Below are 16,144 nucleotides of genomic sequence, written 5' to 3'. Positions count from 1 at the left end.
GAACCAATATGCAACCCAACAGCAAAGGTATTCAACCAATCTCTCCATTCAGAACAACTGCCAAAAAATTCGAAAAAGGCAAACATGGTCTCCACACAGCAGGGCCCCACTTACACGGCAGGTTAGGTTCCAGGCTACTGCTGGAAAGCAGACATCGCCAGAAAGCAGAATGGCATTTTTTCCACTTATAAATGCATATAAATGCCAGACAACAAGTTTACACTAACTTATATTAAGTTAGTAATAGAATTAGGCATTAAAAACACAATAAAAAAGTAAAATAATACACAGCACTCATTACTTACCTTAAAATATTTGTAGTCTTAATGTAGGACAAGAGGTGAGTAGCACTTATTTGTAGGAAGTCAGGTGTATGTAGCCAGTAGATGTAGCTATGTAGTCTGCCTGGCTACATAGCTGCACCTACCTATATAGCTATACAATATTTAATGCAGTCCAGAGCCATATTATTACCATCAACGTACCTTGTTTCACTGAGTTAAATTATTTCTAACAGCTACTTTTAGATGCCATCATAAACAAAGGGAGAAGTAATGAATAATTCACACTAAGAACTGTAAACAAAAGCTTTGTGTGTTATGGGGAGTGACTAGGCCAACGCAGATTCATACACATTTTCTCTGATGCTGGACCAGAGAAAACATGTTTTCCCTCCACCTGACAACCACACCTCCATAGCATGTTTATATGCTATGTAACATGTTTCTTATATAATTTTGAAGAAAATATCATAGATGGATTATTGAAAATGTCTATTAACCTAAAATAAGACATTAATGTGCCCAAGAGTGATTATTATTACGTAATAGCATTATTACTATGCCGTTAAGAGTACCGGGACACTCTTAGTGATTTTAATGTGTACCTGCATGCCAGCACTGTATATAAGTATATTTAGGTATAAGTACACAAAAGTATAATTATCAGAGTACAGCAGGGCCCCACTTATACGGTAGGTTAGGTTCCAGGCTACCGCCGTAAAGCGGAAACCGCCGTAAAGTGGAACACCCTTTTTTTCCACTTATAAATGCATACAAACACTAGATAACAAGTTTACACTAACATATATTAAGTTAGCAATAGAACCAGGCATCAAAAAACAATAAAAAAGTACAATACACACATAGTGCACTCATTACTTACCTTAAAATATTTATAGTCTTAATCTAGGGTGAGACAAGTAGTATTTATTGTAAGAAATCAAGTGTGGTATGTATGGTAATCAGCCAGGCTACCTTACCAGGCCACCCCACCCACACATACTATTCTATGATATTTAAGCATCCCAGAGCGATAAAATGTATATACAGTTCACTCATTACTTACCTTAAAATATAGGGTGAGATGAGTAGTATTTATTGTAAAAAATCAAGTGTGGTATGTATGGTAGTCAGCCGGGCTACCATACCAGGCCAACGCACCCACACATACTATTCTATGATATTTAAGCATCCCAGAGCGATAAAATGTATATACAGTTCACTCATTACTTACCTTAAAATATTTGTAGTCTTAATGTAGGGTCAGGAGTAAGTAAATGAGATAAAACGAATAAATGAGAGAGAGAAAGAATGAGTACATTAGAGGGGACAGGCGCAGTTATGTAAACAAACCAGGCGAACGTAAGTTTTGTAAACAAACAAAGTGTACACGTCTGGTTTGTGTACAAGTTACATTGTGTACAGGTTGTCTCTACATTGATACGGTAGAATTAATAAAGAAGAACATTTCCATTCTCATGTAACATCATTTTGAGAAGAAATGAAGCTCTGAGTGAAGGCAATGGAAATAAGTCACACTGACTTTTTTGGGTTATCCTAGGTTCTCTACACATATGTTGTTATGTATGATAATCTATGTAACTGTATTTGTGTATACCTGAATAAACTTACTTACATACATACGAAAGGAATAATTTTCTACAGTTACCCCCAGTAACACATTTTCTCTTATGTTAGATTAGAGAAAATGTTATTCTTGCCGTCACTTGTACAAGTTATCTGGCTCCCACATCTTATATTTATGTTTATTTATTCTATTGTGGGGTGTATTTACCATCTTTTTATGTTATGTATCGTGTTTATTATATAATTTTGAAACAAATATCATGGATGGATTAATGAAAATGTGTATATTAACATAAGATTTCGTTCGGATTTTTAACCCCGGAGGGTTAGCCACCCAGGATAACCCAAGAAAGTCAGTGCGTCATCGAGGACTGTCTAACTTATTTCCATTGGGGTCCTTAATCTTGTCCCCCAGGATGCGACCCACACCAGTCGACTAACACCCAGGTACCTATTTGCTGCTAGGTGAACAGGACAACAGGTGTAAGGAAACGTGTCGAAATGTTTCCACCCGCCGGGAATCGAACCCGGGCCCTCCGTGTGTGAAGCGGGAGCTTTAGCCACCAGGCCACCGGGCCACATAATATACGACATTTAATGAGACTCGGTGAGTATTGTTATTATTATTATTATTTCTAATATGGCGTCACTTGTGCAAGTCGTCTGCTACCACATCTCACATTTATGTTTATTTATTCTACTGTGGGGTGTATTTATCTTATTTATATGTTATGCATCGTGTTTATTATATAATTTTGAAAAAAATATCATAGATGGATTAATGAAAATGTGTATATTAACGTAATATACGACATTTAAATGACTCGATGATTATTATTATTACTAATATGACGTCTGGAGACATAAGACACTTACCGATTTTAATGTGTACCTGCATGCCAGCACAGTATGTAAGTTTATTTAGGTACAGGTATACATAAGTATAATTATCAGAGTATATATAAAATATGAAATAACTTTTAAAAACATTTGAAATTTTGGAGTTTCCAGACAAAATGGAGAGACTTAGTGCTTACTGAGCTCACGGAGAATGTAAACAAACAGGGTGGGGCACGGTGACCGTATTAGAAAGTCAGGTGGGGGGAGCCGTATAGCGAGTTTTGGTCATAATTTGAAATGACCGTATTAGTGGAACGCCGTAAAGCGGGGCCCTCCTGTACATATAAAATATGCAATAACTTTAAAACACTTGAATTTTTGGAAAGTTTCCAAACATAATAGAGATGTGCTCACAAAGAATGTAAGAAAACTGGGTGGCGCATGCCATATTAGAAAGACCGCTCGCCGTATAGAGTTCTGGTCATAATTTGAAATCACCATATTAGCGGAACACCACAAGGCAAAATGCCATAAAGCGAGGCCCTACTGATATACCTTTGAAGAGTTTCAAGAGTTTACCTACTCTCTGAGCCCAGCCATGGGCCAGGCTCGTTTGGTGCTTGCTTGCTAGAGACCCGCTGCCCCACATATCCATTACAGCCTGGTTGATCAGGCACCTGGTGAAGTTATTTGTCCAGTTTCTTCTTGAAGGCTTCTACACTTGTTCCAGCTATGTTTCTGATATCTTCTGGTAGAATGTTGAATAGTCTGGGACCCTGGATGTTGATACAGTATTCCCTCACTGCTCCCACCACACCCCTGCTCCTCACTGGGTTTATTTTACACTTCCTCCCATATCTCTCACTCCAGTACATTGTTATGGCAGTGTGCACATTTGGGACCAGGCCCTCGAGTATTTTCCAGGTATATATTATCATGTATATCTCTGTCCTCCTCTCCAATGAATACATGTTCAAGGCCTGCAGGCATTCCCAGTAGATTAGGTGCTTTACAGGCTCAACGTGAGCCATAAATGCTCTCTCCTGCTTTGAACGGGGCCGTCAGCATTGAGCAATATTCTAAGTGAGGGAGAACTAGCGATTTGAAGAGTGTCACCATCGGCATTATTTCCCTTGTTTTGAAAGTTCTCAATACCCACCCCATCATCTTCCTGGCTGTCGTGATCTTTGTCTTGTTATGGTCTTTAAAAGAAAGGTCCGCTGACATAATTATTCCTAGGTCTTTTACGTGTTCTTTACGTTCTATTTGGTGACCCTCTTGAGTTTTGTATATAGTGTTCCTTTTGAGTTCTTCATTCTTTCCATACCTAAGCAGCTGGAACTTATCACCATTGAACTTCATGCTGTTCTCCACTGCCCACTGGAAAACCCTGTTTATGTCTTCCTGTACTTTTTCAGTGTCCTGTACTGTGGTGACTTTCATGCTTATTTTAGTGTCATCTGCAAATGATGATACAAAAGTGTGCCAGGTGTTTTTACATATGTCTGCTATGAGGATGAGAAACAGCAGAGGTGCCAGGACAGTGCCTTGGGGCACTGAGCTTTTGACCTCGCTGATGGTGGATCTTGCCTTGTTCACTACTACCTTTTGTGTTATGTGTGATAGAAAACCGAAAATCCATCTGCCTACCTTCCCGGTAATGCCCATGGCTTTCATTTTGTGCGCTATTTCTCCATGATTGCATTTGTCAAACGCCTTTGCAAAATCTGTGTAAATCACATCTGCATTTTGGCCGTCTTCCAATGCCTCCGTAATTCTGTCATAATGGTTCAGCAGCTGTGACAGGCATGATCGTCCTGCTCTAAAACCATGCTGGTTTGGGTTATGTTGGTTGTGCTGCTCCATGAAATTTGTAATCTGCCGTCTCATCACTCTTTCGAAGATTTTTATGATGTGCAAGGTTAGGGCTACTGGTCTGTAATTTTTAACTAGTGCTCTACTACCTCCCTTATGCAAAGGCCTCCTGTATTTCACCTAGATCTAAGCTCTTTCTCCAAAGAATACTGAGCGCCCATGCTAGTGGTACACCTACCATCCGACTTACGACCCACTCGACATATGTCCACTTGACTTACGACTGTGCATCTGGCAGCTGGGCTAGGCTGGCTGATGCACACTGCTGTACAATATTTGACGATACTCATGGCGGCAATGCACCATGCAAGCAGCATCAGTTTGAGCAATCCTGCCCTATCAGCAGCATCATACTGTATTAACTGTACTAACTGGACAGTAAATTTCACCATGGCCCCTAAGATGAAGTCTGAATCTTGCACTGGAGATTGTGGCAAGAAAGGCTCTTACTCTCGAACTCTATTTGTTTTCACTGTTGCACATAAACCTGTCTGTATCTGTCTGCCTGTATATCTGTGTCTGTCTGTATCTATCTGTGTGTCTGTTTATTTGTGTGTCTGTCTTTCTGACTACCTCCGTGTCTGTCTTTCTGTCTACCTGTGTCTGTCTTTTTGACTGATTGTCTGTCTTTCTATCTGCTTGTCTGTCTCAGAGCCACTCCTAAAAACAATAATAATCACTGAGGCGCATTAAATGTGTATAAAATGTTAATATAGACATTTTGCGTAATCCATCTATGATTTTTTTTTTCAAAATTATATAATAAATATGCTACGTAACATATAAACACATAAATTAACAAATATGAGATGTTTTTCTGGTCGGCTTGACAGAGTGAACAAAAACCATTCGTGTCCAGGCTGGTAACAACAACAACTAGTTTGTTTATGAAACTCGCGAACCTTTTACACTCATTCTCTCTCTCGTTTATTCATTTAATCTTGTTTATTCACCTCTCACTCTACATTAAGACTACATACATTTAAAGGTAAGTAATGAGTGAACACGATTATTATATTATGGTTTAATAATAATATTATTATTGATTTTAGTGCATATATATTATTGTAATAATAATAATAATTATTATTATTATTCATTTTTTTTTTTTCAACAAGTTGGCCGTCTCCCACCGAAGCAGGGTGACCCAAAAAAAAAAAGAAAATCCCCAGAAAGAAAATACTTTCATCATCATTCAACACTTTCACCACACTCGCACATTATCACTGTTTTTGCAGAGGTCCTCAGAATACAACAGTTTAGAAGCATACACATATAAAGATACACAACATATCCCTCCAAACTGCCAATATCCCAAACCCCTCCTTTAAAGTGCAGGCATTGTACTTCCCATTTCCAGGACTCAAGTCCGACTATATGAAAATAACCGGTTTCCCTGAATCCCTTCACTAAATATTACCCTGCTCACACTCCAACAGATTGTCAGGTCTCAAGTACCATTCGTCTCCATTCACTCCTATCTAACATGCTCACGCACGCTTGCTGGAAGTCCAAGCCCCTTGCCCACAAAACCTCCTTTACCCCCTCTCTCCAACCCTTTTGAGGACGACCCCTACCCCGCCTTCCTTCCCCTATAGATTTATATGCTTTCTATGTATAAATAACAAAAAGGCACAATACCGTGACTGGAACGATACACAAATAACCCATTGACTTTGTCAATGGTCCAAGTCGGACCGAAACGTCGTCGTAAGCTTCTGTCTTTTATGTGCGGGTTATTTGTGTATGCTTTCTATGTCATTCTACTTTGATCCATTCTCTCTAAATGACCAAACCACCTCAACAACCCCTCTTCTGCCCTCTGACTAATACTTTTATTAACTCCACACCTTTTCCTAATTTCCACACTCCGAATTTTCTGCATAATATTTACATCACACATTGCCCTTAAACAGGACATCTCCACTGCCTCCAACCGTCTCCTCGCTGCTGCATTTACCACCCAAGCTTCACACCCATATAAGAGTGTTGGTACTACTATACTTTCATACATTCCCTTCTTTGCCTCCATAGATAACGTTTTTTGACTCCACATATACCTCAACGCACCACTCACCTTTTTTCCCTCATCAATTCTATGATTAACCTCGTCCTTCATAAATCCATCCGCCGACACGTCAACTCCCAAGTATCTGAAAACATTCACTTCTTCCATACTCCTCCTCCCCAATTTGATATCCAATTTTTCTTTATCTAAATCATTTGACACCCTCATCACCTTACTCTTTTCTATGTTCACTTTCAACTTTCTACCTTTACACACATTCCCAAACTCATCCACTAACCTTTGCAATTTTTCTTTAGAATCTCCCATAAGCACAGTATCATCAGCAAAAAGTAACTCTGTCAATTCCCATTTTGAATTTGATTCCCCAAAATTTAATCCCACCCCTCTCCCGAACACCCTAGCATTTACTTCCTTTACAACCCCATCTATATATATATTAAACAACCATGGTGACATTACACATCCCTGTCTAAGACCTACTTTTACCGGGAAGTAGTCTCCCTCTCTTCTACACACCCTAACCTGAGCCTCACTATCCTCATAAAAACTCTTTACAGCATTTAATAACTTACCACCTATTCCATATACTTGCAACATCTGCCACATTGCTCCTCTATCCACTCTATCATATGCCTTTTCTAAATCCATAAATGCAATAAAAACTTCCCTACCTTTATCTAAATACTGTTCACATATATGCTTCAATGTAAACACTTGATCTACACATCCCCTACCTACTCTGAAAGCTCCTTGCTCATCCGCAATCCTACATTCTGTCTTACCTCTAATTCTTTCAATTATAACCCTACCGTACACTTTTCCTGGTATACTCAGTAAACTTATTCCTCTATAATTTTTACAGTCTCTTTTGTCCCCTTTCCCTTTATATAAAGGGACTATACATGCTCTCTGCCAATCCCTAGGTACCTTCCCCTCTTTCATACATTTATTAAACAAAAGTACCAACCACTCCAACACTATATCCCCCCCTGCTTTTAACATTTCTGTCATGATCCCACCAGTTCCAGCTGCTTTACCCCCTTTCATTTTACGTAATGCCTCACGTACCTCCCCCACACTTACATTCTGCTCTTCTTCACTCCTAAAAGATGGTATACCTCCCTGACCAGTGCATGAAATTACTGCCTCTGTTTCTTCCTTAACATTTAAAAGTTCCTCAAAATATTCTCACCATCTACCTAATACCTCCATCTCCCCATCTACTAACTCCCCTACTCTGTTTTTAACTGACAAATCCATACTTTCCCTAGGCTTTCTTAACTTGTTTAACTCACTCCAAAATTTTTTCTTATTTTCATTAAAATTTCTTGACAGTGCCTCTCCCACTCTATCATCTGCTCTCCTTTTGCACTCTCTCACCACTCTCTTTACCTTTCTTTTACTCTCCATATACTCTGCTCTTCTTATAACACTTCTGCTTTGTAAAAACCTCTCATAAGCTACCTTTTTCTCTTTTATCACACCCTTTACTTCATCATTCCACCAATCACTCCTCTTTCCTCCTGCCCCCACCCTCCTATAACCACAAACTTCTGCCTCACATTCTAATACTGCATTTTTAAAACTATTCCAACCCTCTTCAACCCCCCCACTACTCATCTTTGCACTAGCCCACCTTTCTGCCAATAGTCGCTTATATCTCACCCGAACTTCCTCCTCCCTTAGTTTATACACTTTCACCTCCCTCTTACTTGTTGTTGCCACCTTCCTCTTTTTCCATCTACCTCTTACTCTAACTGTAGCTACAACTAAATAATGATCCGATATATCAGTTGCCCCTCTATAAACATGTACATCCTGGAGCCTACCCATCAACCTTTTATCCACCAATACATAATCTAATAAACTACTTTCATTACGTGCTACATCATACCTTGTATATTTATTTATCCTCTTTTTCATAAAATATGTATTACTTATTACCAAATCTCTTTCTACACATAGCTCAATTAAAGGCTCCCCATTTACATTTACCCCTGGCACCCCAAATTTACCTACTACTCCCTCCGTAACATTTTTACCCACTTTAGCATTGAAATCCCCAACCACCATTACTCTCACACTTGATTCAAAACTCCCCACGCATTCACTCAACATTTCCCAAAATCTCTCTCTCTCCTCTACACTTCTCTCTTCTCCAGGTGCATACACGCTTATTATAACCCACTTCTCACATCCAATCTTTATTTTACTCCACATAATCCTTGAATTAATACATTTATAGTCCCTCTTTTCCTGCCATAGCTTATCCTTCAACATTATTATTATTATTATTATTATTAATTTAGGGCACTGGCGCACAGATCCACTGTATAGCACTGTCTGGATTTTTTGGGTTATCCTAGGTAATTTATACTATGTATGATAACTTTACTTATGTGGACCTGTGTGTGTGTGTGTGTGTGTGAGAGAGAGAGAGAGAGAGAGAGAGATACAGATAGAGATACATATAGAGAGACAGCCACATTTAGTCAGCCAGCCAACCACCCACCCACCTACCCACCCGGCCAGCCAGCCAGATACATATTACACATGTTCCATAGTTGTTTCTCTTTACTTAGGGTATAGGTTATAGGACAGTCTGGCAGGATGACATTACCAGTGGTATTTTCCTATTCCACTGTGTAGACAATACTTATAGATAACAGTGACATATGATACTGTATGAGATGTAACATTTACAATAAAGTTCACTGCCATGTATACATATTATACAGTACATAAATAATTAAAATATATCAACAGAAGTAAATTATGTTAAAGAGAATGAAATAATGATTGTACATTACATTACAGTACTATGTAGGTAGTTTAGGAAAGGTTTGACATTATGCCCTACCCAGTATGTCAGCAATTTTCAAAGGTTCGACTTTCGTCCATTTTGACTTACGACCGGTTGGTCGGAACCAAGCTTGGTCGTAAGTCAGATGGTACCTGTACTTTGCACTTCTTTATAAACAGAGCATTCCATGAATCTGGTCCAGGTTCTGAGTGAGTGGGCATGTTTTCCATTTCTTTTTTGAAAACTATGGGATTTGCACTAACGTCAGTTAGTTGGTCTACACGGCCTTCTTCTGGAGTGAAAAGTATTTCTGCATTTTCTACCTTGCTGTCATTTAGCGCATTGCTGAACATCGACTCATACTGTTCTTTTAGGATTTCACTTATTTCCTGTTCATCATCAGTATATGAGTCTCCTCTCAGTAGTGGTCCAATTCTACAGGTAGTTCTTAGCTTAGATTTTGCATAGGAATAGAAATATGTATTTTGGGTTTCTTGCAATATCCTGTATGGCCCTTTGTTCCCTTTGTACTTCTTCTGTGAGGTATGACATCCTAAGTTTTTGCTCTAATTCAGTGATCTCTCGGCTAAGTCTATCTTTCTTCTGTTATAGCATATTTGTGTTTTTAAGCAATTCAGTAACCCGTTTTCTTCTTCTGTACCATCTCCTACGCTCTCTCTCTATATCTGATCTTCTGGGTTTCCTCAATAGTACGTGTTTCATACATACCTTGTATGCTTCTGTATTCAGCTTCTCTAGGCACTGGTGGGGATTTAGGTCGCTCATGTCTGATTTCCAGGGTATGTCTGATAGCTCTTGGTTTATTTTTTCCCAGTCAATTTTATGGTTGTTAAAATTAAACTTGCTGAACATCCCATCTCTAACATTAGTGATGCAGTTTCTTAACCCTGAGTTAATACTCGTTTGAACCTCTATGATGTTATAATCAGAGTATATTGTTTTTGTAACTGTTATGTCTCTGATCAGTTCCTCATTGTTTGTGAATATCAAATCCAGGATATTTTCATTTCTAATGGGATCAATTACCTGTTGGTTTAAAGAGTACTTTTCACAAAGCCTCATTAGTTCCCTGGTATGTACCTGTTGAGCCAGGGTGCTTCCCGGAGATATTTCTGGTATAACATTACATTGCGCCATCTTCCATTTTACATGAGGGAGATTAAAATCTCCAAGGAGTAAAATATTTGGTGTGGGATTTTCTAGTCTATCCAGATGGCTATCTATCTTCCTTAGCTGATCTGTGAATTCCTCAGCAGTTGCTGATAGTGGTTTGTATACTAGGATAATTACCAAATTCCTATTTTCAACTTTAATGCCTAGAATTTCTACTATATCATACGTAGAGTTCAGCACTTCTGTGCAACAGAAAGTATCCTTTACATAGATTCCTACTCCTCCCTGTGACCTATTGATTCTATCACATCTATACATGTTGTAGTTTTCTATCTTTATCTCTCCGTCCAAAGCATCCCTTGTATGTGTTTCTGTAAATGCTCCAAACATGGCATTCGCTTCTGTTAGGAGCCCACTGACATAACTAACTTTGTCACTTTTATCTGATTTCAAACCCTGAATATTTGCAAATATGAAGCAGGAATTACCATTTGGGATGTTTTGTCTCACTTTGTGCTTCATTAGTACCACTGGTGATGTACTACCTGGTATGTCCCCTGGTGTACATGCCCCTGGTTTCTCCAGTACTGGCTTTGCATTTGGTTGCTTATTCTGCCTTGATGGGCTAACGCCTGGTTTTGTACGCCCCATTTTACCGCCCACCTGTCCTCCCTGTACCATTCCCCCTGCTTGTCTCTTCCTTTGGTTCAATTTTTTCTCTTTTTGTCTAAAAAAAGATTGCTGGTCAATTTCCCTTTCTCTGCTAACTCTGTAGTGCCGTGTTCCTTTTATATGGTGGTCTGGGCAGCTCAGGTCATAACATTCACACACATTAACATTCATATACATTACTGGATGGAAGTACCTGCACTCTTTGTTGAAACGACACTTTCCCTTCAACATGTTGGCACATTTTCTGGTGTGTTTATTCCAGCAATCTCTGCCATATAGGCACATACCCTGTGCATAGCATCTGCAAATGTTCTGACTACCTATACCTACTGATTTTGTGTCATTCCCAAGTTCTGCCACCTGATCTGAGTTCTCTTGTTCACTTTCTTCTAGGCTAATTTCTTCCCTTTTCTCGTTTTCATTTGTACCTGCTCTAGCTTTCTCATCCTCCCTTTCCCTTTCCTTTCTGCTATGTTATGTATCCTTGTTTCAATCTTTTATGATTTGCTCTGTATGACATTTTCCACTCTTACTTTCACTCCTTGGTTTTCACCTCTATTTGCACTTTCCTCCTTTTCTTGCTCCTTTTGCACTATTGCCCACTCTTTGTATAACTCTGGCAAGCCTTAGAAACTTCCTTACGCTTTCTAGATTTTCACTCTTCAGTACCTCTCTTATGTTTAACCAGCTGTCTCTCTCAGTGGGGCAAATCCAGAAATTACTTTCTTGTTTTAGGTCATTTGTCATGGATGCATGAAGCTTTGTACATGATATATGTGATATTTTACCACATATTTCACAATTAATGCCCCTCATGTTTCTCCCCAAAAAATTTTCACATATACAACAGACTTTATTCCTGGCCATGATCACTTTTAAGCAGGTGTATATGGTGGATGGTGAGTTATTATGCGTGGGCTGGGAGGTGGGGTGGCTGGTAGGTGAGGGCTGGGCGGTGGGTATCCTTGGGTAGAGGGTAGGGATGATAGGAGGAGGGGGATGTGCGGTGGGGTGTGGCAAGGTTGCAATGAGGGTGCGATGAGGGAGGCCAGGGGATGGGATTGTTGGATGGGTGGTGTAGGATCTGCGGAATAGGGTGGGGGGCACGTGGCGGGGGCTGGGAGGTGGGGTGCACATGGCACTTGCGCACTTGTTCCCATATAAGTACACCATAGACTGTACACTACACTCAGGATTAAAAAGGATTAACTCTTATTCACAAATTCAGTTCACTATATCACTGCCTATTCATATACTTTTTCCTTGTTATAACACTTGTACGATAGTTTACACTTCACTGTCACCTCTGGCAATAATTTTTCGCTGGTGATGGTCGACCCATGAATATATTCCACATATTATGCACTATGTATTGTGGTATTTGCCAGATTGCTGTAATCCACAATTTAAGATCACTATGTCACTGAACATCAATACCTCGTCATTCACTATATTCCTTACATGAGATGAGAAACAATCCTTCAGTATAAAACATGACCCACTGTGTGGTAACACCTGTAGGACTAGTTCAAAACCCGCTCTCCTCACTTTTATTAATCATAATATCTTATATTCTCCTGTGGGCTTAACAGTAGACCTTTCTCGTTTCTTAACTTTTCTGCATATAAAAAAATATAACAGACAAGAAGCAATGAACTACAGGCCAGTATCTTTAATATGCATACTGTCAAAAGTCCTGGAGAAGATATCAAGCAAAAACAATACAGGAGAAATTGGAGAGAAGACAATTTCTTATAGAAAACTAGCATGTATTTAAGGATGGAAAATCCTGTCTTAAAAATTTGGCGGAGTTTACAAGAGTCAGAGATAAAACAAGAAAGACAGAGCTGGTCTGATTACATCTTGGACTGTCACCAGTAAGGAATAGGACATCAGAATGGGAAAGGATAATGTGTGGATTTCTGCAGAGACCAATACTAGGAGCACTACTGTTCCTAATATATGTGAATGACCTACCAGAGAGGATCAAGTCCTAATGTCACTGCTTGTGGACAACACAAAACTTATGAGAAGAATAAGAACAAGATACGCTACGCTGGTGATATCCTCAGTGGCTTCTAGAGTTCAACCTGAACAAATGTAAGAAGTCATGCGAAATGGAGAAAGTGAGGGCAGAACAAACACAAAGTACAGAATGGGCAGAGAGAAGTTTCAAGTAACAAAAAGTAAAGAGGGCCTGGAGGTGAATATAACACCAAACATATCACCAGAAAAACAAACTGTAAAACATCAGTAGCATATGCAAGATTGGCATACCTCAGAGCAGTAATCAGGAACTTCAATAAAGAACCCTTCAGAACATCATGTACTCCTACTGCTTGTCTATTTAATCAAAAGTATTTATAAGCTCTTCCAAATCTTCAAAATTCCCTGACTCATCAAAATTTAATACATATTTAATGAATCATAAAAAAAAATAAGAAATCACTACTGCAAGATAATAAGCTCTCCTGGAAACACAAGCTTTTTTCTTCCTGATAAAAAATGAATAAATAGTGGGTCTGCTTAATTTTCATTACAAGTAATACATGCTAATTCAAGAACCAAGGTCCAAGAGATTTGGTGTAAAAGGAAAAAAACGTCCTTATGCACCTAGAGAGATGTGATATGATTCATGTTTTAATGTACAGAAAACATAAAACAGAGGATATTTGTGCTTTGTAATTTCCTTTCAAACTGTAATAATGGAAGATCAAGATGATGTACTGGTGTTAAAAATCCTAGAAATTTGTCAGCTCTTCACTCCATAACATTGGAAAAAGACAGAGTTGGCTTTATTAAATCACAAACAACCTTGTTTGTGACCTGATAAAACTCACTATGTGGATGAAATGGTATCAATAAAGATTTGAATTATACTACATTTTTCTTTTTTCCAATGTTGGGAAGCAGACACACTTATAGAATAATAATTAAAACAATTAAAGAAAGTCCTTGTAATTTAGTAATTTAAAATAGCAGTGCATACACAAGGAAATTATTGATAATATTAAAGTACAAAAGATAAAAGACTAAAAACTTACTGGTGGTGGAGTGTAATGGCGGGGGTTTTGCTGTGAGTAGTTCTCTTTGGCTCTGAAGAAATAATGTGCAGTCTCGATGCTGGCCCAATAGGCTTTCATCTATTTTCCTTTCAGTCAGATCTATAACCTGAATTTTAAAGAAAAAATTAAAATAAGGATTCACAATTGCATTAATTATTATTAACATCATAACAGAATATCATCAAGGGGCAAGTAACCCCTTCTCCTGTATATATTACTAAATGTAAAAGGAGAAACTTTCATTTTTCCTTTTGGGCCACCCCGCCTCGGTGGGATATGGCCGGTGTGTTGAAAGAAAGAACAGAATATCATAGCTAAAAAGTAAAATACTGTAACTGTCTTACATCCCTCTAAGTATTTGTCTTATTTTTGCATTCAATTTACTGTATGTGTCAATCACATTTCTGTAAAAGAGAAGTGAAAAACTATGTAGCTAACTCGTGAGAAAAGAATTACAGGACTTTTAATTACAATACATGTAAAGGCCTAACCATTTCTTAAAAGTATATAGTATATAATAAAAAAGTAGTAACTTAAATATAATGAATTAATATACAGTACTACTGCATTCTACTTTTAATGAAAAAGACAAATTAACAGAAAAAAGGTTACTTGTCAAATATTCAAGGTAAATATATACACAATTTCTAAGATCTAAATAACATTGTGCCAACTACTCTTTCCAAAATTCTAAATGGAAAGCAAACATTAGTACAGTAGCCACCCATTAAAAAGTAACAGTACATACGCGTTATCTGCAACATGTCACACTAAAAGATATTAATGTATATTTAATAATGTATCCTAACACTCCGTTAAGCCTATTCCAGTTATGAACTAATGAGATGTAAAAATTACACCAGGTCTTGAAGATCTACAGTAACTCCAGCACAACTTATTTCCTTTCACACCTGCCTTGTTATACATCACCCATCTCTACACTACATGATCTTATTCCCATGACAGTGTACTTGTACAAACTGCATAACCATCATTAAACATACACTGTTTGTGCCTGTATCACCTCCAGGTAGTAAACCAACTGGCCCTGATCATCATATAAGTCTTTCTGTGGCAAAAATCAAAGGAAGACTTCTTTCTCTTCCTACCCCACTGAGCATTCTTTGGTTATAATGGCAGTTCTTGATCTTATGAATAACTCCTAAAGAGTTATGAAGCAAAACTTTGCTATGTAAAGTTTTATTTCCCCTAAATGCAATGTTATAATTGTGACTTGAAAATTACCAAAAAGATAAGAATTCAAATTTTGTTGCCTGAAACAAACATATAAACACTGGAAACATTAGATTATGCCATAACCACTGGAAACCCTACTGTAACTCAAGCTCAGGCTCGAATCTCCACTAGGTTTAAGACCAGATGGAGCCAAGTTTGATCATACATCCAGATATGAAAATGCTATCAACTTCTTCAATAATTTCACTCTAATATCACTATAGATAAAGAAAAAAAAGAAACTTTCCTTCTCAAAAATTCAGGATTTATCCTTGAGGGCAGTGGCCACAGGTGATGCAGATAAATTAAGCTCTGACTGGTATCATAATTTTGCAATCCAAAAAAAATCTTTAAAAATCAAAAAATCTTTCAAAGATGCATAACAGAGAAAGGGTGCAATTACATGTTTGTGTTTTTGATCAAAAGGGATTTTAGATGCATGAGTTCACATTCAGTGGTAAGCCAAGCATGGAGAACATGCTCCATTACAGAATTTCATCTGAGCAAAATTTCATAATGTAAATCTTAGTAAAGAAAGGAATGATTCTACTTTCACTGTACCACTATCTAGTGGTCTGCTCTTATTTTTTCCATCTACATATTAACTTTGCAATAAATGTTA

General features: G+C 38.1%; 1 protein-coding gene across 7 annotated transcripts in view; it reads right to left on the bottom strand.

Annotated features, from left to right (window-relative positions):
* Positions 1–16,144, bottom strand: part of HDAC4 (histone deacetylase 4) — a 779,940-nt gene that overhangs the window by 47,829 nt on the left and 715,967 nt on the right. For all 7 annotated transcript variants that reach the window (XM_070084058.1, XM_070084060.1, XM_070084063.1 and 4 more), the window contains one exon: positions 14,266–14,392. In XM_070084058.1, the coding sequence (XP_069940159.1) occupies positions 14,266–14,392 (127 nt within the window). The remainder of the gene's footprint in view (positions 1–14,265; positions 14,393–16,144) is intronic.

This window comes from Cherax quadricarinatus, chromosome 11 (genome assembly GCF_038502225.1).
Source record: "Cherax quadricarinatus isolate ZL_2023a chromosome 11, ASM3850222v1, whole genome shotgun sequence".
Classification (NCBI taxonomy): Eukaryota; Metazoa; Arthropoda; class Malacostraca; order Decapoda; family Parastacidae; genus Cherax; species Cherax quadricarinatus.
This window is presented reverse-complemented; position numbering and strand designations above follow the sequence as displayed.